The sequence below is a fragment of the Typopeltis vanoorti genome, chromosome 4 (genome assembly GCF_054136105.1).
Source record: "Typopeltis vanoorti isolate ZY-2024b chromosome 4, IOZ_Tvanoo_1.0, whole genome shotgun sequence".
NCBI classification, from domain to species: Eukaryota; Metazoa; Arthropoda; class Arachnida; order Uropygi; family Thelyphonidae; genus Typopeltis; species Typopeltis vanoorti.
In genome coordinates this window covers 82,437,643-82,459,156 of record NC_143552.1, presented here as the reverse complement: position 1 = coordinate 82,459,156, position 21,514 = coordinate 82,437,643, and the positions used below count along the sequence as shown (strand labels likewise).

The following is a 21,514-nucleotide window of genomic DNA, read 5'->3' as shown; positions in this document are numbered from 1 at the left end:
ATTCCCAAACTCTAGTATTCGCATAGGGAGAGGGGCATTTCACAGCAAAGAATATAAAAAAATATACAAATCTATAAAGAATGAATTCTGAAAGAAAAAAAATACCGCAACCCACCCCCAAGAATACTCCTGCTAGATTATTATAGACTAAAGAGTAGAGGCACGTCAGTTTATCGTATGTTTGTCGATAGTGGTGTCCTTTCACATTCAGATTTCTAAATAACAACATGCTAGGAGAATGTTTGTGTTTTATTCTTGTTGTTCATCTTATTAGATTTGATATTATATAATGCGCTTATAGTATGAATTGATTTAATTTAATATAAAATGCAATATAAAACGTAAGAAATTCAAAATTGTATTCTTAAATTATAAAACTTTGACCATCAACATGTCAAGAATGTACAAAGCTGTTATATGCATAAGATATACGTGTTATAGAATACTTTTTGGGATATTTATAAAATCCTTAAACGCAGCTACGAGCATTGTCAAGAATCAGGCGATTTAGTTATTTAGCGTCGCACAATTTAGCCAGAATTGTTCACTAAATCAAAGTGAATGATTTCAGTTTATCATTCCTTGTTATACGTGTGTGGTCTCCTAAGATTTTTTCTGTTAAAGGAAGTTAGATTATTATTCTTCAACTTACTTTGTCTCCTTCCAATTCTGCTGCCTGTAACTCTTGTACAAGCCATTCAAGCTCCTGGCCAGGATCAGTAGAATTCAGTAGCATCCACCTGTTGAAAAATTTTCATGTAGTATTTTTTATGATAGATGTGATATTAGTTCGAGATACATAAAGAAAATTAATATAATGTATTGTTGCGACAGTTATTATTAGTAGTTGCTTTTCAGGTGTCTTAGCTAGTTTTCTATTTTCTTTGAATTATCAGAAATACCTTAAGTGCTAGAATATCTACTTCATTCTTCAACATAAAACAAACACTTCTATGCGAAGATTTTCGTTTTATCACATTTAAGAAATATTCTCCTTATATAGTTGCATTACCAAAGAACAATGAACAGATTATGAACACGATTGCCGCAATAACAGTCATTTTTTGTGAAAGTTAGTATTTTGATTTCTAATTAAAATATATCCATGCTTCAAACAAATTAGAGATTAACCATACGTAAATATTACAGCTACTCTGACTGAACATATGATTAAATGCAGTATTTCGGCTCCTCATTACAAATATTATTGTTCAAATATGAATACTGCATATGTCAGTCCGAACTTCCTCCTTGTTTAAGGATTAATTCACTCATATTTTGATAACTTCTAAATTATGATGTATGAGGATAAATTGAAAAGTATTTGCCAATATTTTTACTTCACCTGTTGTAGTGTTTTTGAATATTTCAGAATATTCAAATGAAAGACAAATCCCCATAATGTGTTTGTGTAATTTTTCCAATATGTGTAGGTACTGAACTTGCTATTGTGATATTCCAAATTCAGCCTCTCTCTCTTTATCTTGAGAACCTGTAGATTTACTTGAAAGTAAATCCGCAGGTTCGAACTAACGCAATGATACAAATAATCTACCTGACATACAGATCTCTTCGAAAATCAGTAAATATGTTCGACACATTTTCACATTTTGTTTTTCCTGTCTTCCTTAACTGCCATGCGCTTTTTTAAAAATCAACTGCATAAATAAAGCTCAACCTATAATTATCTATTTAAGAAACAAAGAAATTATAGTTGTTATTTTTCATGAGTTGGATATAGGTTGACATTACGGTAGGATGAGTTTCATATTACCTTTCTTGGACGATTTCTTTTATGCATTCTGTACATTAATATGATATAATGCACACTAAAGTTATTGGAATAAAAATTATTATTATTATTATTATAGGTGGTTTACAAACTAGCTCCAAAATAGAAAGCATATCACACGTATCGGGTCAAACCGAAGTAGAGAGCTACCAGTAACCTGGAGTGGCACAGGGAGCTGTACTCTCCCCAACTCTATACATTTACACGCACGATATTAATCAGTGTGTCAGGACAAAATTACACAGGAAAAAATTTCACCGGATAAAATTGCGCTGCAAAAATTACACGAGGACGAAATTACATGGACAAAATTACATAAAGAAAAAATTACACATAGATAAAAATACACTAAGAAAAAAATTAAAAGGAAAAAATACACAAGTAAGAAATTACTTGTGTATTTACATAAGTAATTTCGAAATTACGAAATTAAGAAATTAAACAAAAAATTACACATTTATAAAAATACACTAAGAAAAAAATTAAAAGGAAAAATAGGAAAATATTTACACAAGTAATTTCGAAATTACACAGGGAAGAAAAAACAAACAAAAAATTACACATATATAAAAATATACCAAGAAAAAATTAAAAGGAAAAAATACACAAGTAAGAAATTACTTGTGTATTTTCTTATTTGTCATTGTGTGTGTTTCCATTGTGTTTCCAAGTCATTGTGTGTGTGTGTGTGTGTGTGTGTGTGTGTGTGTGTGTGTGTGTGTGTGTGTGTGTGTGTGTGTGTGTGTGTGTGTGTGTGTGTGTGTGTGTGTGTGTGTGCGTGCGTGCGTGCGTGCGTGCGTGCGTTTGAATTTCGCAATCATAGATTTCATAGCTTCCTAACACAGCAAACAAACCAATAAATAATAACCAACTGGTGTCATCCTCAGATAAGCTTACAAATAAGCTTTGAGGATGAATGTTAAGAAATTACATCTCATCCAAGACAAAAAAAAGTATGTATCATATGTAATCAAATGTATGTAATAACTGTAACAAATGTATGTAATGTAAAAAAAAATTTTATTATTATAATTATTATTAGTTGTTAATTTTGAAATAGAAATGTAAAAAATAAAAAAAAACTAGTATATATATTTATACAAATTTAATTTATAACTAATATTGTCAAAATGAAAGAGATCGCTCTTAGCATATTATATTAATCATTGTAAATATGTATGTGAAAAAAAACGTAAAATACAGTGTTGTTATTAATAAAAAAAATATTATTAATATTATTTTCAATTTAAAAATAGCATTGTGAAAAGGTGAAATGAATCCATTCAGCATTCCCTGCTGATACCAAAAAATAAACTATGAATATAATTTGAGAATTATTTGAACTGCAGATGAAAATATAAATGTAAATGACAAAATGCCGAAAAAAAAATATGTATATTTATCTAAAAAAAAAAAATACATTGGTTACAAAAAATTAGTTATTATGTATTTTTTATTATTAGTTATTATGTATTTTTTTATTATTATTTATTATGTATTATTAGTTATTATGGATTATTATGTATTTAAATAAGATATTCGCTTAACATTAAATACTGAATATCTGTAATGAACAAAAATGTAATAGTAATACTTCAATTGTATATTTGTAAATATTTTGTATAAATGAAGAAGATAATAAACTTTGTCAAAAAATTATTATTATTATTATTATTATTATTATTATTATTATTATTATTATTATTATGTGTTATTTGATAATGACAATTACTAATAATTCTATCATTAATAATTAAAATGATTTATTTAATTATATTATGAAACCTTATTATATTTTAATTATATTATAAAACCTTATAAAAATATTATCATTATTATTATTATTATATACCCCCAATGTACCTAAAACATCTTCAAATAAGTCAAACACTGGCTTCCAAAGATGTGAACAAAATAATAAATATACTACTAAGATTATTATAATACTTACTATAAAAAATATATATGTACAGTATATATAATGTAAATATGTATAGATATGCACTGCTTGGAAAGAAGTCAACGGATTCCCCCCATTGTGCCATGTAACGAGTCAATGTCTTCTCAGCCAGTATAAATTGGAGGAATATGATGCTCCCAAGTCAGTTCAACTGTGTTCGGGTGAAATGGTTGCGAGAAGGGAACCGAAGGAGTTTTGAAAGAGTTCGGCTCGGCAAATTGTTGACAAATTTGCCGAGCCGGCAAATTTGTCGAACTGATTGTTGACCTGGGTCATCCCAGGTGAACAATCAGTGATACCATACTAATATGCAAGCGCAGGGAGTCAACTGCAAGTACTACGCAGTAGACGGCTCACCGCACTCACCGAAAGTGACCATCTGGTGCTATAAAGGATAATATGTAAAAATCGCCATTCGTTAGTCTAATACGTTGAATGCAGAGTTCGAAGAATCGAGTGGAACACGAATCTGCACAAAAACATTCAGAACCGAGTGCAAAGGGCATGTACAGTGGGACATGGACGCTTGGAAAGCTGTGTTATGGAGCGATGGATCACGCTACACCCTCGGTCTTATCCGCCTCACTACACCTACATCCTCAGCCGCCCACACCCATACCCTCGCAAGGTGTGACTGATGCCCGATGAACGTCTCTTGCTAGATCCTAAGTATGAAATTCAGAGGTGGCAGTGTGATTGTATACGGTCCTGTTTTTCCTGGTATGGCCTCGGACCTCTGTTTGTGGTGCCACGAACATTGAACATTTAGAGGTATCTGAAAAAAGCAGTGCTTCCTACTTTGCATTGGTTTGAAACAGGCAGTGATCAGTAAGACAATGTACAGTATCCTGAGGCTGCTGCTGCTGTAACTGTGTGGTTTGTGGACATGAACGTGACCATTCTTGACTGGCGTGCACAGAGCCCTGATCTCAACTCTATTCAACATCTGTGGGATGAACTGGAGCTTCGGGTGAGGTCAAGGGACGTCCACCCCCCCCCAAGCTGTCTAGGACCTCATTACATGCCTACAGGAAGAATGGTCCAAAATCCAAAATTTTGGATCATTCTTCCTGTAGGCATGTAATGTATGCCCCGTAGGACTGCTTCAGTCATCGCAGCGAAAATGAGGTCCTATTTTATTAAGGTGGGCATCATGGCTGTTTGTTCCTCACACGCTAATGTCCACTGATTTCTTTCCAAGCAGTGTATATGTACTTGTATGCAAAAAAAAGTCTGAATATATATTGTAAATATTATGAAGGAATAATAAAGTTTGATTAATTAATAATAACAATAATAATAATAATTATTATTATTATTATTATTTATGAAATATATTATTATTATATATTATGTTATATTATAATATATAATATATTATATATAATAATATTATATATTATTATTATTTATGAAATGATCTTTCTTTATCATCGTTTTATAACAAGAATTGAGAACTGAAATTAGTTGAACTCACCAGTTCTGGCTGTTGCAATAGTTCATGTTCAGGGATATTACACGCAATCCTGGATTTATTTTCACAGCGTAATACACTCCTCTGCAAAAGAATCGGTTTGTTAATCACTGCAGTAATACTGCCACTCGATCAATAGTAGGTTTAGATTAATTGGATTTTATCTTACCGTCTTAATGTTTTACGTGCCTGTTCCGGCAGCCATTTCCCCCAGGCCTTGGTTATCTCCTTATGTAGCCATGATATAGAAAATTTCCCCTGCACTTCAGGCTGTGGAAAACTGTGAAGAAGCAAATTCGAGTGTTTACATTATATTTCATTACTGCCGATCAGTCTTTATTATTATATTTTCGTATTTCACAATAAGAAATATAAACTTTGAAAATTACTTTTCAAAATCAATTTTAAATGAATGTTACCACACAGAAAAGTAGAAAAATAATTCCTCTTCTCTCTCTATCTTGTTAAAAACTATTTTCTATACATTTATTTGAGGCGAGCAGGCCTATATAAATATGCTTGCTTATACGATATCCAGTAGATGCTAGATACTAAAATACTCAGGCTATTAACTAAACACCGTTTTCTTTTCAGATGATGTAATTTTAAAGTCTACTAGGATTTAAAAAAAATTAGACTGCTATTGACGTTGATGACAATAATATAATTTAACCATTAATTTAAAAATATCCCAAAATCTTTTCATTAATGCGACTATTTTCTTAGTGATTATATGACGAATATAATTTTCGTCATAAAATAAAAACTCGGAGATAAAAATAGACCGATGAGTCTTTTTTTTTTCGAGAAAATCTTTACCCGAAAATCGAGATGAACCTTACTTTTTATTCCCTAAAGGATGAAGGTAAAATTGTCTGAATCCTGACATTTGGAATAGGTACGCAGCAGATCTCTATCCTATCAGTTGAGTTCGTATCTGCTGACAATTGTAGACTTACAGGTGACGAGAATACTACACATTAATGTCATCTCGTGCTTCTAATCTTAATTGTTATTACTGTCCAAAATAGTGTGAGCTCTGTCGGTGATTTACTAATTTGTGGGGTTTAATATTCGAGTTTTAGACAGAAAAATCCATATTCGCTGCTCCACTAGCTGTAAAAAAAAGGCTAAAAACGTTTTATAGTTAATAACTAGAATGGAATCTATAACGATCTGTCATCTATGGTAATTTACACCGCAAAGCTATAGATATCCATTAAATATTATTTGAAATTCCGAAATGTTTGCCATTCACATACTTGAGCATTGTTAATGGATCTTATTTCTCTAAGTGGGGATATTATAATGGTTTTCAGAGTTCATATCTCTAAAGATGCATCGGAAGTTAATGTATAGCAACCCCACCGGAAAAATAGATCTGCATCTGTTATTTATTCATTTTTTTTTAAATGCATGCATCTTCCTACACTTCTCCTCCGATTCTTTTTCTGCTTTCTTTTACTTTTTCTTTTTCTTCTTTTTCCGACGGTTTCTTAATAGATTGCTTACTGAACAGGTCACCTGGTCTATATGATAATTCCTTCCCATAAATGGGTTCAAAATCTGCTCTCTATAATTAACAGTGACTCACTCTTTATCGTCTCTGCGCAACCTTCCATACTTATCTGGCATCTACTGGACATCACATAAGCAAGCATATATATAGGCTTGCTTCCGTCAGCGTCCGTTCCCCAAAAAAGGGACATGTCAGCCATACCATCATCCTCCTTGCCCTCATTTCGGTCCACTAGAGCACAATTGAGAAGGTCATCAACACTAACTTCTTTACTACTGGGAGGTCCATCAATTAATTAGTGGTTAGTAATATGAATTCTGTCACATCAGATCTCTTAGCCAATCTTACCAACCGTTGTGAGTCATGAGAAGGTTGAGAGAAACTCATATAGATGGTCTCTTAACATTTTCAGGGTATTTGTTCTGGTCTGGCACAGTAGCATATTTGCATCTAATGGTCTGCCTTCTACCTTTTATAATTGAGCCATCAGTTCCTCTGTGGTCGATTATTTCATTACCTGTAATGCAGGATTTATTTCCTTTCTTCAGATTTTCCCACTAATACCACCGTGATGCGAAAGGCTCGGTTTTTTTATCTGCACTTCCTCATTAATGAAGTGATTTTGTTAAAATCAGATGTTATCCATAGTTTTGCTAATGACTATACATCATTCCTTGTCTTTACTTCTGTTGTTATTTTCTATAAATAGATTTGACCTCCCTAATCTTTGATAATGCTCAGATTTCCCTTCTTGGCATGACACACTTCTAATGTTTTCCAGCACAAACACATCACATCATACGCAGCTGCTAGTCAGTGTCAATACATACTTCAGCCACGAACTTATGAACAAACTTTTCTTTCTCTCTTCTATTTCGTCTACGCTGTTCTGTGGAAAAGCCTTACTTATATTGTTTTTTTTTTTCCAAAAAATATTGAGATATTCAGCTTCTCAAGAAACATTAACAGACTCCTTTTTCCCTTCTTTCATGCGAACTCTTGCTATTTATTCTATTCAAATAGAGTAAAAATGAAAGAAAAATCTTGTGCTGTGTACCATTCTCTCTTCAAGAATAATAACTGCGTTGAAAACCTACACTCTGAAGGATAACTTCCTAAAAGCTGTTGGGTGATAAAAGAGATGAAATATTATTTATTTTTCTTTGATAAAGTTCTCCTAATTCTAAATAATTATTGTTAACTATGTAATTGACATTGGAAAGGTATTTAAAATATGATTTAGGTAGACAAATAATTATTTTACCTGTTTATTGGGGAACTTTCGTGATTTCCCAAGGAGGGTAATATTGGGATTCCTTTGAGATATTTGGTCATTAATTTGGAAACTGTGTGCAACAAATATACTTGTTCTGATCTTGTAGAATTCCAAACATCATGTGGAGGAATATCTCCTGTCCAGATAACATAGTCTATCTGCAGAAAAAGTCACATACAGTTAATATAAACAACTGAATATCATAAGACAATAATTATATTAAACGTTAATGGTCAGAATACAATTTCATTTTTGTCTAAATACCATATCTTTATGCTGAATATGTATACATAGAAAGAGAAGAATACTAATGATAACTAGAAAGATTAAATCATCTTTCGAGCTACAAGGAAGAAAAAAATGCAACAGAGAGAGAATTCTTCAAGATTTAGTGAATGGCAACTTCTGTCAGAATTTAATTTTAATGGCTAACATACTCACAATCGTTTTGGATGCAAAGTACAGCACGATTTTGAAGCGTGCTGAACACTCTCAGCCGTTATGTTTGAGTTATAGAGTTGGTCATATTTGTTATCCTAGCAAGACGACCATTCAGAGGGCAAGGCTTTTTTTTTTTTAATAAACTTCACTTTTACACAAGTGTCCAAAAGCTAATATCGAACTACATTTTAACCTATATGAAGCACTTTTCATTAATACAGCCTAACAAATTATATTACACAAAAAATGTGTTATAAATTTCGTACAAATTTCAATACGTTTTTGGAAAAATTACAAATTTCCTAACGACATAGTTAAGGAATTAATGTACAGTTCTTACAGAAAGCTATAAGGAGAGACATTTCGGTATGGAATACGTCCACTCGAGACTGCGATGTAGCTCTTACAACGTCGTACCATGCTTAGAAACAAGTGATTCAGGAGTTCTTGAGGCAAAATCGCCCACTCCTCCTTCAGAGCAAGGATAAGGCCTTGTTTGTTTTCTATAGGGGAATTTCAAGCAGTAATGCATTTTCCTATTGCATTCCAAACATGTTCTATGGGGGATTAAGATCTGGGGAGAGTGCTGGCCACTCGATTCGATTAATATCCTCTGTCTCCAGAAGTATCTCCACTGCCCGTGTACGATGAGGTGTGTCATTGTCATCCATAAAAATGATTTCTTTGCCTACAGCACCAAGGAATAATCGAATATGATGTTGAAGAACTTCATTGCAATATCTAGGCATAGTCCCTTTTTCCAGTACTTGTAACTCGAGGGTCCATTAAGCATAATACCTCCCCACACCATGACCCTAGTACAGCCGTATCTATCCCTTTCAAGACCATTCTCGCGATGGTAAGGAGTGTCACTTTCACGCCAGATGAAATGTTGTCTAGAATCGGGGGAAAGACTAAAACGGTTCTCATCTGTATAGTACATTAGCCCAATGGTATCTTCTCCAATTTTATGGATACAACACCACTGAAAATATGCTCTACAATGAGCTGTGGAAGACGTCTGCCACAGTTTGTTGAGATATCCGTAGTACCTGTGCTTGAATGGAGCCGACTTACAAGCTGACCTGCCATGGTGCGTTGATTATGTTTTGGTATTGCTGTATAACCAAAATTCTATCCTCCTGATGCTCCGTGGTGGAGCAAGGGCGACCTCATAGCAAACATCTGGAACACATTCCATTGGTTTAAAAGCTTCCCAGAGTCTGAATACAATGCTGTGTAAGATTCCAAATCTTACAATTCCAAGCTTTTCAATAATTCTTCCCCTCGTGAAATCATCTAGTGATGTCTTTGAGACATTACAAGACATCCAAGTTTGCAACTTATTCTTTCACGAAAAGAGCATCCTTCAAACACAATTCGCTTAGTTTTCAATCGGAAATCAAAATCGATTTCCGTTTAAAAAGGAACAGTGAAGGTTATCGAATAATCATAATGGAGATTATCGATAACTGCTGGTTCAACAAACATTAGCGTAGTTACGACACCTTATGGCACAAAAAGTAAAAGTAATAGACAGTACAACTGTTACAGAATTTCGGTGGAGCAGCATAATATACGCTTTGGAAAGATGTTTGGAAAGAATATGATTTTTATCACTTTTTTACTGTATTGAGCTCAAGATAAAATTTGGACTGTATTTGTGACCTAACTGCGTCCAATCTCCATCCATACTTTATTCCTTGTGTCATAAAAATGGCCGCTTGGAGTGTTTCACACTTTTCGTTGGCTCAATAGTTGTAACTCATGGACCTCTGGACATTAAAAATTATTGCCACATTATATATAATTTTCCTTTAATGCATTCATGTTTTTTTAGTAATATGTACGATCTTAACGAGCTTGTGATATCCGATTCAAAATAATCGGAGGAAAATCATGCGGAAAATGTGTTTTGGTGGGTCAGCAACACAAAATTTCTATCATAGTCTTAAGTTCCTTTGGTTTGCTTAAATTTCCTCAATGATATTAAATTATGTCCTGGATGTTTTGGAGCAGTGAATCGGAACAAACCTCAGAAGATCATGTTCAGCTACTTCTTTATGGGAAGAGAAATTCGATTCCCAAATCTGCGAAGAGAAATCTTGTTAAACGTGTGTCTGCTGAATTTCCATAGTCACAGAAGTCTGTGGTGAACACCTCCAGTATTCAGTTTTGCTTTTCGAGAATTTAAGAAACGTAAAGAAGGCGTGGGTTTAGTTGAGTTGGGCTGAATGACAATTCACAAGTGTTGTTAATATGCCTTCAGACCCTGAAATATTTCTTGGCGTGATGTAATGTACTTGTCATTCAAGACGAACATTTCTCAGGCCTGTTTGTCTCTTTACAGAAAGAGAAAAACAGACTGATCCATTAAAATATCAATCTTATATATAGAGATCATCAGGCATCGGTTGTTACATATTACTATGCGTCAAACGGTACCTCCAAGGAGTCAACAGACTCATCGAGGGCGGGTATTCTACTCTACTGCACACAGCTCATAATCTTCATTACTTACTTAAACCGCCAACTACACACAACATCATCTACCGCCCGCCGGTAATAGTATTTTTGTTTGTAAATTGCGTGTACTTCTAAAATTATCGAAAAGCAAAACTGAATACTAGAGGTATTCATCACAGACTTCAGTGACTATGGAAATTCATACCTGTATGAGGGATGAAAAACCCTGCTATCAACGCATGAGCTCGGCTGACTCCCCTTCAATTGAAAACTCCCATATAAAGATTACTCTTGTCAGGACAAGGATTCAGGTTCTTTCAAATTGAAGCGCTACATATTTCTCTACTTCTATGAAAAGAAAAGTTTGAAATATATTTCGTAGTTCAATTTCTACATAAACGAGAAAAGAGAAAATTACAAATCATGTCTCAGATCATGATTCTGTTGCATACATACAACAATGACACTGCATACATACATACATACATACAAGAATGACAGTCATAACCAGTTTTTTTTCATTATAACCCTTTTCTGGCGTTGCTGCTTATTTATGAAGTGTATGGGATACTCTTTCCCTGCTTAGTGTCAGGACATGATTTTTCTCATTCCACAGTTGGTGGAAAAGGTCAAGTGTACTTCTCTCCCTGTTTTATCATCCTAAACACACATTATTCTCCTGGGATTGATCTTGCTGGAGTAAAGCCATCAAACCTGATTCGGACATTAAATAGAGATTGTGGAACAATCCTCTTCCCATTCTTGCATTATTACACGAATTTAAACCAGAACTGGTATCCTTTTTCACATAAGTTCTGGTTTTAGTAAAAAAAAAAGAAAAAAGGAGACAAATACTTCAACCTCCTCCATGAACAGTTAACCACCAAATCTGCCACCTTTTCTTCATTAAAGCAAAATCATTGATCCCTAATTTCTATCTCAGATAGAAAAATAGCACAAAACCTTCACTGCAAGAAGAAGCTGTTGTGAAGCCTCCAGGCAAAAGTAATAGAACGCCTGCTCCTAGAGCATCATCATCACCACAGGGAGAACAGATAAACAGACAGTAGATAAAGTAGACAGTTTGTGACCTCCACTTCAGCCTGGATAGATCAACTTTGACTGAAAGTCTAGAAAAATGTTCATCTTATCTTTAAAGGAATTAAAACCACAGCAACAACAACAACACCTGCGCACTTTTAAATCTTCCACCCATGCCAAAGAGACGTTGCGAAAGGAAGAAGACGAGGAGTGAAATACTAATAAGAAGCAGCAGAGTGTTTTAAAATTGTAAACGTAATATTAGAGATTCCTTTACCATTTTGTCTTCCATTATTCATACGAGTAAACAAGAATGGTTGTTTGGGTACTCTCGAGCGTAATATTTAAGGTTGTTTTTCAACAAATACGAGTATGATGTTAAAAGTGATGATTTTGCAATACTATTTTGTTTAGTAATGCCATTTATTATTCAACAACTGTACTTTAGGAGACGTTTTGACTGATTTTTGTATTCAAATGTCTACTGAAACCAAAACCGATTCGATATATTTTAACTAAAATCCGAAATACTAAGTTTTATTTAATTCCATCCAACCAGTGAAAAATTAGTTCTGTCATTTCAAATCGTTTTTCCATAATTTGACAAGAAAAATAATCGAGTTGAAATCAAAAACTGACCACGGGACATGTTCTGGCGTATCTAACAAGTTCAAATTTTGTTAAATTCATTCATCTAAGCGTAGTTATTGTAATATATAATTTCAACAATTTGCTCCTTTGGATCAGAACAAAACTAAGATGTTTTGTAAGGATTCCTAATGTGAAATTTCCATAAAGTTCACCCAGCTAAAGTCCAATAGTGACATGCATACGGAGCTAGCGACAAACAAAATGGAGCCTAACGCGTCAAGGAAAAAGTAAAATACGATCTTTACTATAATAATATTATTATTGTTAATAATAATCCAAATAAAAGATGTAGAATTAAGTTGTAAATGACAATACACACTACAGTGCACATGCCTAAAACGACTTGAAATCAGTTGCTGTAATAATGACGTCGTTATAAGAATGCTACTGCGAAATGTATCTTATTTCTTATTGTCTCGGATCCTATCCGATATGAAATGTTCATTAATAGCGGAGTTTTAAAAATGAATTAGATAACTGTTATCGTGAAGCATGATTTAATAATAGCGATCGAATATTGTATGAAATTAGTAATGAAAATAGCAATTGTTAATAATGATGAGTATAATGATAGCAATTGTTATTAATATGATAAATAATTAAGAAATAGTTAATATGTCTGATTAGTTAAGCCGTTTGGCTTTTCATCTTAGATGTCTGATTAGTTTTTGTTGAATTCCATAGATGCACACGTTCATGTTATACGAGATTACAAGGTATATCCAATATTCACACGATAATATTAATTTATCTGCTGTTTCACAGGCTCTCCTTGCAGCTTCATCAGGGCTAAGATTACGTAAAATACACTTAAAATATTAAATATGCAGAGCAGTAACTACGTAATTCATATGGTATAAAACCGTTACAGATTGTTTCAGGTAAAACATCTCAATTACACTTCATATGTACTTGTGATATTGTTATTATCATTGCTAATTAACATCACATATAGGGAGTTTCAAAATTAGGATCCTGTTTTAATCATTCTATTAATTATTAATTAATTAACTATTAATTAACTATTAATATGTGCTCACTTACCGCAGATAGATTTTTCCTTCTTGAGCTGTGTTAGACGATCTCGGTTGTGGGGTGTTACCATTAACCCCCCCCCCCTTAAAAAACATAAAATCAGCTTTAAACACTTGTTTTGCAGTATCGTTGTGTTTAGTTATTATACAATTACTAGGATTTCGAGTTCATGATGTTGCCTTGTACATGGACTTTTGCTTTATGAGAGAAGGGTAATAATAATAATAATAATAATAATAATAATAATAATAATAATAATAATAATAATAATAATGCATTCTCTGGTACATTGCTCGTGGCAGCTTTACATTACAGATTATCCATACACAGATTAATTACAATGTGATCCAAACATAAATTTATTATTAAATAATATAGTGATTTCGGTGTAATTTCATATAGTAAAGAATTCTATTTGTTTATTTATGCCTTTCCGTATTCAAATAACGAATACGAAAAATAAAAATTTGGTCAGGTAGGCTAATTGTTTCATTAAAATATCCCATGCGTATTATAGGATTGTCTAAAATAGGATTGGGGCCAAATCTGAGAGAGAGAGAGATGCCCGAGGAACAAGCAAGTTTTAGGAAAGGTAAGGGCACCAGAGATCAGATCCTTTGCCTTAGACAGATCATAGAAAAATATAAAGAATTCAGACTCCTTCTGGTAATGTGTTTCTTATACTACTCTAAAGCTTTTGACTGTTTCAGTATGTGAAACTGTGGGAAGTAATGAAAAGAATGGGCTTTTCTCAATACTATCAGGTTGATAGCCAACTTGTACAGGAAGCAAGAAGCCACAGTAAGAACTGATGTCGGATTGACTGACTGGCTTCGGGTCGGAAAAGGAGTTAGGCAAAGATGTTTACTTTCTTCCTTGCTTGTTTAGTATATATGCAGAGGACATCATGCGTGAAGCATTGCATAAGCTCAAGATAGGAATTAGGATACGAGGTAGATCAATAACCTGAGATATGCTGATGATAGTACTCCTTTGTAATGACAAAGAACTGGAACAAATTCTTGACAATGTTAACAAGATCAGTAATAATAGAGGACTTCAGCTCAATCCTAACAAGAAGACAAATATGATGGTTCTCAAAGGAAATACAAACAGAGAAGCTCTTGAGAAACAAGTGTACCTTAATGGAGAAAGAATTGAGGAAGTCAGCAAGTTTGAGTACCTGAGATCCATTATTAATGTGAAGAATTGCTGTTCAGAAGACATCAGAAGAAGAAGAAGAAGAAGAAGGTTAGGAATGGCTAAAACAACAGTCAGAGACTTGTCTAAAATCTGGAAGGATGGATCTATTTTCATGGGAACAAAGGGGTTTTGGATGCAGTTGTTTTTCCAACAGCGACTTATGGATGTGAGACATGGAACCTAAAGAAGTCAGATGAGAAAAGAATAGTTGCTTTTGATCATATACTGAAAGGCGTACAAATGAATGGGTATTAGAAAAGATCAGTAGAACTTTAAGGCTCCTTAAGAATATTAACAGAAGAAAGTTAAAATATTTTGAACACATTGAAAGGATGGAAGGGGAACTTCTCAGAACAGTAATAGAAGATAAAGTTCCTGGAAAAAGAGGAAGGAGTAGACCGTCAATGAGATGGATGGATGGTGTGTATGTGGAGTGACTGATCTTCAGAGAGAGAATTGAAGCCTTCAGTAAAAGCATACAACAGGACTGCATGGCGAGGCCTGCTGTGGCACATTACCCAGCATCGGAGTGACCATACAGCATCTGTGGATGCCTAGTAAATATATGGATGGATGGGTATTATTTCTATTCTTTGGGGTTAACATAGAGTCTGGCTCGTATGTTAAGAGAACTGTTTTACCATTGAAAAAAATACTTTTAATTTACATAACACTCACTATAAACTTTTATCACTTTTATTGTCAAAATAGACATACCAAAGACCAAACTTTTGTCAAGGTAAAGAAATAATCTTGATAAATATGGTCACCGCTATTTTAAAAAAAAAAAATCTGCTTGTATAGGACATATGTAATAACAAACAAAAGACTAAGTCTCTCGAACTCGGGGGAAGGGGGAAGTCTAAGTATTTTTAGCAACGTAACAACAAGAAATTACTGGGCTAAAGTTATCTTACGAACTGTAAACAGCACTTGATTTCATAAATATAAATATCGCTTAAAATACTAATGTTCGCAATAATGCTTATTCGCAAATACTGTAAAGAAATTAAAAAAAAGTCATAATGTCCTTTGAGGGAGGATTCAAAAATATTTACTTTATTTAAAGTTTGTCTCTGATAATTCTGTCTGATAATTTCTAATGCAGTAAATAAGAAAAATCGTTTCGCTGCTTTTTAAGAATTAAAAACCAATTGACGACTAAATATGAAAAAGTCTGTTAAAAAGCCAGGATTAGGACGACCTGAAAATGGTTGTCATCCGGCCGTGGGTTTAAAATCATAAACCATGCAATTACAATTTGTATGAATGAAGGCCTATTGTGACTGATAAAATAGCGGATGAAGTTCGAAGTTCCGTGAACTGTTGTCCCTTATCCATTGATTCACACTTATTATTTAAATGCATTTTCTACCTCAGAGGTGTTAACGGTTGACGGTGCTGGAATAATCATAGGTACAGACAATTACAGCAGAATAAAGATAACTAGTAGTGATGCAAATTGAATATCAAGACTCGCCCAATATGTATCTAGTTTATTTTTAAAACTTATTAAAATAGAGTATTACATTAATAGTTTATGAATTTATACAGTGTGTGTTATTTTTGAAACATAATCGTAAAGTACCACTTGAGATTATTATTTTCTACTCCGCAAATATTTTATAACCCAAAGGAGTACTAGCATTCAAATGCAATTTGTGTTACAATTCGGCTATGCCAAGTTCTGTATACTCAGCTTACCTTGTGATTGCGACTGATGTGTTTCAGCATGTGTTCCAAAGTACGAAGTGGCGTATCACAATTTCTGTAATCTCCCCATCTTCCTGCAGCTTGAGCAGGTGTTGGAGCCATTCCATCTGCCGCTCTACAACATAGTAGTTCTTTGCAATCGGCATTAGATCCTTCCATATAATAAGGATCAAGGTGGGTGTCAGAAAGCTGTAAGACACGGGATACAGGAGCGCCAAGCTAAAAATGACAAAAGGTGTTTTTTTAAGTCATTAATAAACTCATTTCCGTTATAAAAATTACAAAGAGTACAAAAGAACTCACGTAAAGAATTTTGAGCGATTAACAATCCATAGGTCTTGCAAAATGTATCACGTATACAGCATTTAAAGGGCAAGCAATTATACTAACCCACGGTGGACGAGGACGTCTCAGAGGTGGTTTAGGGAAAATAGTCAAGGGAACATCCCAGTTGTGAAGAGGTGAAGTAATATGTGAGCAATCATCGCCTAGTAGTACTCCACATACTTCTTGAGGACCCAAAGTGTTCTTTCGGAAAATATACATCATCTCGTCCTAAATGGAAAAAAAAAACACTTTATAGTTGAACATATAGGGAGTTTCAAAATTAGGATCTTTTTTAAGTTAAAAATTTAAAATCCCTTCATATAAATGCATATTCAGTTACGGAATAGTTATTCAGTAACTTTAACCTACAACAGCTTCAATTCAATATTTGACCTATTAACATGAATTGAAAAGACCCATAAAATACATAGAACACATCTCTGGATTTTAACAGGCAATTCTAAAACAAGCATAGAAATACACAAATTCTATGTCAAAGCTAATTGGAGAACTGGGCAAACCCTATCATACTTTGCATTAATTTTTTTTTCATATTCCTTGTTGGTTCTAGTATTTGGTTCTAGATCATTCATGTTGTTCGTTTAGTAGTAGTAGTAAAAATAGAAGTAGCATCTATTTCAGCATCCTACTTTCATTATATTTTCTCAGCTACCACCTTCTGATTCTATATCAGCTTCCAAGTCCTTTCCACACCATTTTCTATTTTCTTCTTACTATGCTCAAAGTAATGTTTCTCCACTTTCACACGATGCCCACGAAAAATATATCTACCTCCCAGTCTGCTGATACGCCAATGTGTTGTATTTATAGATTAATATTATAATGAGTACAGAAAATTAAGCTCGCAAAAATTAATAATAATAATAATAATAAATTTAATTAAATATAAGAAAAAGGAAAGTAAATTCCGAATTTATGACTATTAATGTCTATTTTTATTACTAGCGTTTTATCACTAAATGGGTATTTTCGACAGCAACCCTGTGTCCTAGTTTAGTATGGGAAACAAAGATGGTTGTTTTGAAATGAAAGCTATTTGAAACGATTTTTTAATTTATTTTTGTATTTTAAACGGCTTTTGGGTAGGCCTATAACGCATTTAGAAAATAATACATGCCCCATAGTTTTAGATAGATATTTTTGCAAATAAATCTATGTGAAGTATTAAAAATTCCCTACTGGCTATGATCATTAAACAAAGTGTGACATGTAGTTGCACCACTCCACGTAGTGGAGTGGTGCAACTACGTCTTATGAGACTCCAGCGAGAGACAAAAACGGACAGCCTAGCTATAAAATGCACAAATACTGCTGAAATGAAAGACAAGTGTAGAAAGATGCTTTTCAGTTTTAGCACAGATACCATAAAGCAGTTCATAGTGTACGATATGTAGAAAGATAGTCACATTGGCTATAAATATCTTTTGATACTTGCAAAATGACTGGAGGTTGTCTATCCAGTCAACCTGATGAAACGCCCACATAAGCAATCCAAATGACTGTACAATTCTCTAAACTTTAGCGTAAATATTAAAGCTTATATTCTCACAACTGTTCATTTTTGTAGTGCTTAACGATGCGGTATATAAAATGCACTTAATAGCAGTTTTTCTGAATTCATTTTTCCTACCTTCTTTTTCGAAACTTGACATGCTAAAAGTTGCAGCTATTACAGGCTCACTTGACACCGAGATTCCAAAGTCGCATGGTGACCAATTCGTTTCTTTTTTTACCTGCATAGTTTATATTGTTTTCATGGAATGGCAAATAAGCTAAAATAAAAATAAATCGCTTCTGATGCGTAAATTATTTGGATGCAAGTGGATGTCTATTGGCTTTTAGCTTTAAGTAACGGAATTGACTTGGAAATAATATATGCATCACGCTCATGCACATAATTAAAATAAAATATTCGTTTTATGAATACTTTCTCACGAAATTAACAAAAATAAAAAAGTTTATTACTGAATTTCATGAGTCATCAAGAAAACTTTCCGCATTTGCTTAAAATATACATCTGGAGAAAAAGCCTGCCATCTCAGAAGGAGATGTAAGGCTTTTTCTCAAACTCAAATCAAATTTTTTAAAAATACTAGAAAATATCGCTCAAGTCCTTCTAACACGTTTGCTAGGCACGTGTCGTTGCTTTCCACTCTGCTATCAGGCTAAGAACCCGTATTTAACAGCAAATTAACGAGGAAGCAGCTTATTCCATCAAACTGATTATTGAAGCCCCTTATATGGGCATACGCGAAAAGAGTAAATTAAATAGGAAATCGGGTCACAAACTATTGTTTATACGATCTACAATTGAATGCAACATAAATAATAAACGAACTGATAACGAATATATTATGCTTACCTTAAATAAATTAATAATTCCTTGGCATACACGATCACTATCAAGGTGAAGAGTCTGGCAGATAGTCAGTGCTATGTGAGTAATCTCATTCTCAGGTTTCTCAGTCTCTATGAAGTGCTCAAGAAGAGCAATACCAAATTTGCATGCAAAACACATCGTAGGAGATGTTTTTCCGGCTTTTAGTTCTCTTATTACCTATATTTCGGAGAGAAAGAAAAAACAGTAGCAGTTACTATAACTGGATATTAAAAGCAACATTTTTTTAACACACAAAAGACTAGCTCTATCCGTAATTGAATTTTGTTTCGTAGATAGATGCACTAATTAAAAACCATACTTTCAGCTTTGAAAGTTCAGAAGAGGAATTGAGTACACCGTAACTGCCTAGAATTATATTCTAAGCTGGGATATTAAAAAAATCAAAGAAGTTATATTTTACTATATTTGATATAATAGTTTACACGCATTACATTGCATTTGCTGAGAAGTCGTTTTGAATAACATTAGTAAATGTTCAACAGCCTCTCTCTCTCTCTCTCTCTCTCTCTCTCTCTCTCTCTCTCTCTCTCTCTCTCTCTCTCTCTCTCTCTATTTTTTTTAATTTTTTAAATTAAAAAAAAGGCACCCTTATTATCATTGCTATAAATTATTATATTTTATTTTTCCTTAGATGAAAACTATACGGTACGATAACGTACAATGCGTAACATAAACATGAAAATATTCATAAACATGATAAATATTGATAAAAAAACAAAAACAACGGCGAAATGACAAAGTGTTTCTGCTTTTGACTACAATCACCTTCCTCTCGGGTCTCACTTTCTATACGCGGCGCGCGATGATAGACGCAATCCTTACCTAGTACACTTTTGAGAGGAGAAAAAAACGTTCGCAGTGTTTGGATCTTTTAGCGTTGTTTTCAGTATTTTTCCTGCTTCGAGAATAGATCAGCGCATGGAGGATTAGGAGCTTCATGTTTTCGTAGGTACATAATATATAAATGTATTTTATCGCATTTGAAATTTAGCATTTTTGTAGGAAAATACAAGTATTATCTGAACACGCAGCTTTTATCTTAATTAATTTGTTTACATCGATTTTTTAAAATCAGAAATCTGTTTTCTAAAGCTAATCTCTTTGCATTTATTGATTTGAAACGGTGCCTTCCTCAATTTAGTATTTGATTTATATGGATATATAGAAACAATAGCATATGTTAAGATTCAAAGAGGAAGAGGAATGTACGGTACATTTCTCTCTACAAACTTCGTAAGAATAGTGTATAACTCTCTGCAAAAAAAACTACACCAAAATGGCGATTTTATTATTGTCATTTTGTCAAACTGCGGTATTATGGTATCAATTTTTTTTGTCGGTAGCTTATTGTCTATCGGCAGATAATAATAATAATAATAATATTAAATAATAATAATAATAATAATAATAATAATAATAATAATAATAATAGGAAAAAAGTTATAAAGAAAATTAGATCTCTTCTTAAAAATCATGCCAAATGAACTTCTTTTCTTAGGAAAATCCTTCGCGCACTACTAATATAAAAAAAAATGGATTTCTTCCATTTGATCATTAAAACAATGAACAATAAATACTGTTAAAAAAAAAAGCGAAATGACAAAGTGTTTCTGCTTTGTCATTAAATGCGGAGATTCACAGTGCCGTGTGTGTGTGAGAGAAAGAGAGAGAGAAAGAGATTACATATTTTCTTTGAAAGTGCCCTGCATTTAACGAAAGTGAAGGCGAAAGTGAAGACAATAACTAAATCCCCAGGTCGGTGTGACTGGTGAAATTAGCATTCCTATGTTATCAGAGAATAAATGATGTACGAGTCGATATCCTGAAGTAGCTTCATAAGTTAATTTAAGCTACCCTGCGCATATATAGTGGATCTAACCTGAGCTCTTGCAGTTCATATAAATTTGTAATGTCGTGAAAGTTACTTTCCTTGCATTAATAATTTGTATCTATCCGAGAATCATATTCTGATGTAACAAATTCCAATGTTAGAGTGAAACAAGAAAAAAAAGTATAGTCCAGTAAGGGAATGTAATACAACTTCCAAATATTTGTTACTAAATTATATCGCAAATAGCATTCTGGCTCATAATCATCAAAATAAAGCCTCAGTAATTCAGTCGGTATAGACGAAACCCTTTGGTTGGAAAGACCTGGGTTCGATTCCCGTCTATGACGTGAGGAACTTTTTCTG

General features: G+C 33.4%; 2 protein-coding genes across 4 annotated transcripts in view; one reads left to right on the top strand and one right to left on the bottom strand.

The window, feature by feature from the left end:
- The window catches only part of LOC150107453 (protein tyrosine phosphatase type IVA 1-like), a 185,211-nt gene that overhangs the window by 36,016 nt on the left and 127,681 nt on the right, over positions 1-21,514 (top strand). The window lies entirely within an intron of this gene.
- Positions 1-21,514, bottom strand: part of LOC150107454 (sphingomyelin phosphodiesterase-like) — a 41,251-nt gene that overhangs the window by 9,404 nt on the left and 10,333 nt on the right. For all 3 annotated transcript variants that reach the window (XM_090391303.1, XM_090391305.1, XM_090391304.1), the window contains exons 3-9: positions 19,282-19,476; positions 16,962-17,126; positions 16,563-16,790; positions 8,010-8,179; positions 5,396-5,506; positions 5,230-5,310; positions 653-740 (exon numbers count right to left, since the gene is read on the bottom strand). In XM_090391303.1, coding sequence (XP_090247429.1) covers positions 653-740; positions 5,230-5,310; positions 5,396-5,506; positions 8,010-8,179; positions 16,563-16,790; positions 16,962-17,126; positions 19,282-19,476 — 1,038 coding nt within the window. The remainder of the gene's footprint in view (positions 1-652; positions 741-5,229; positions 5,311-5,395; positions 5,507-8,009; positions 8,180-16,562; positions 16,791-16,961; positions 17,127-19,281; positions 19,477-21,514) is intronic.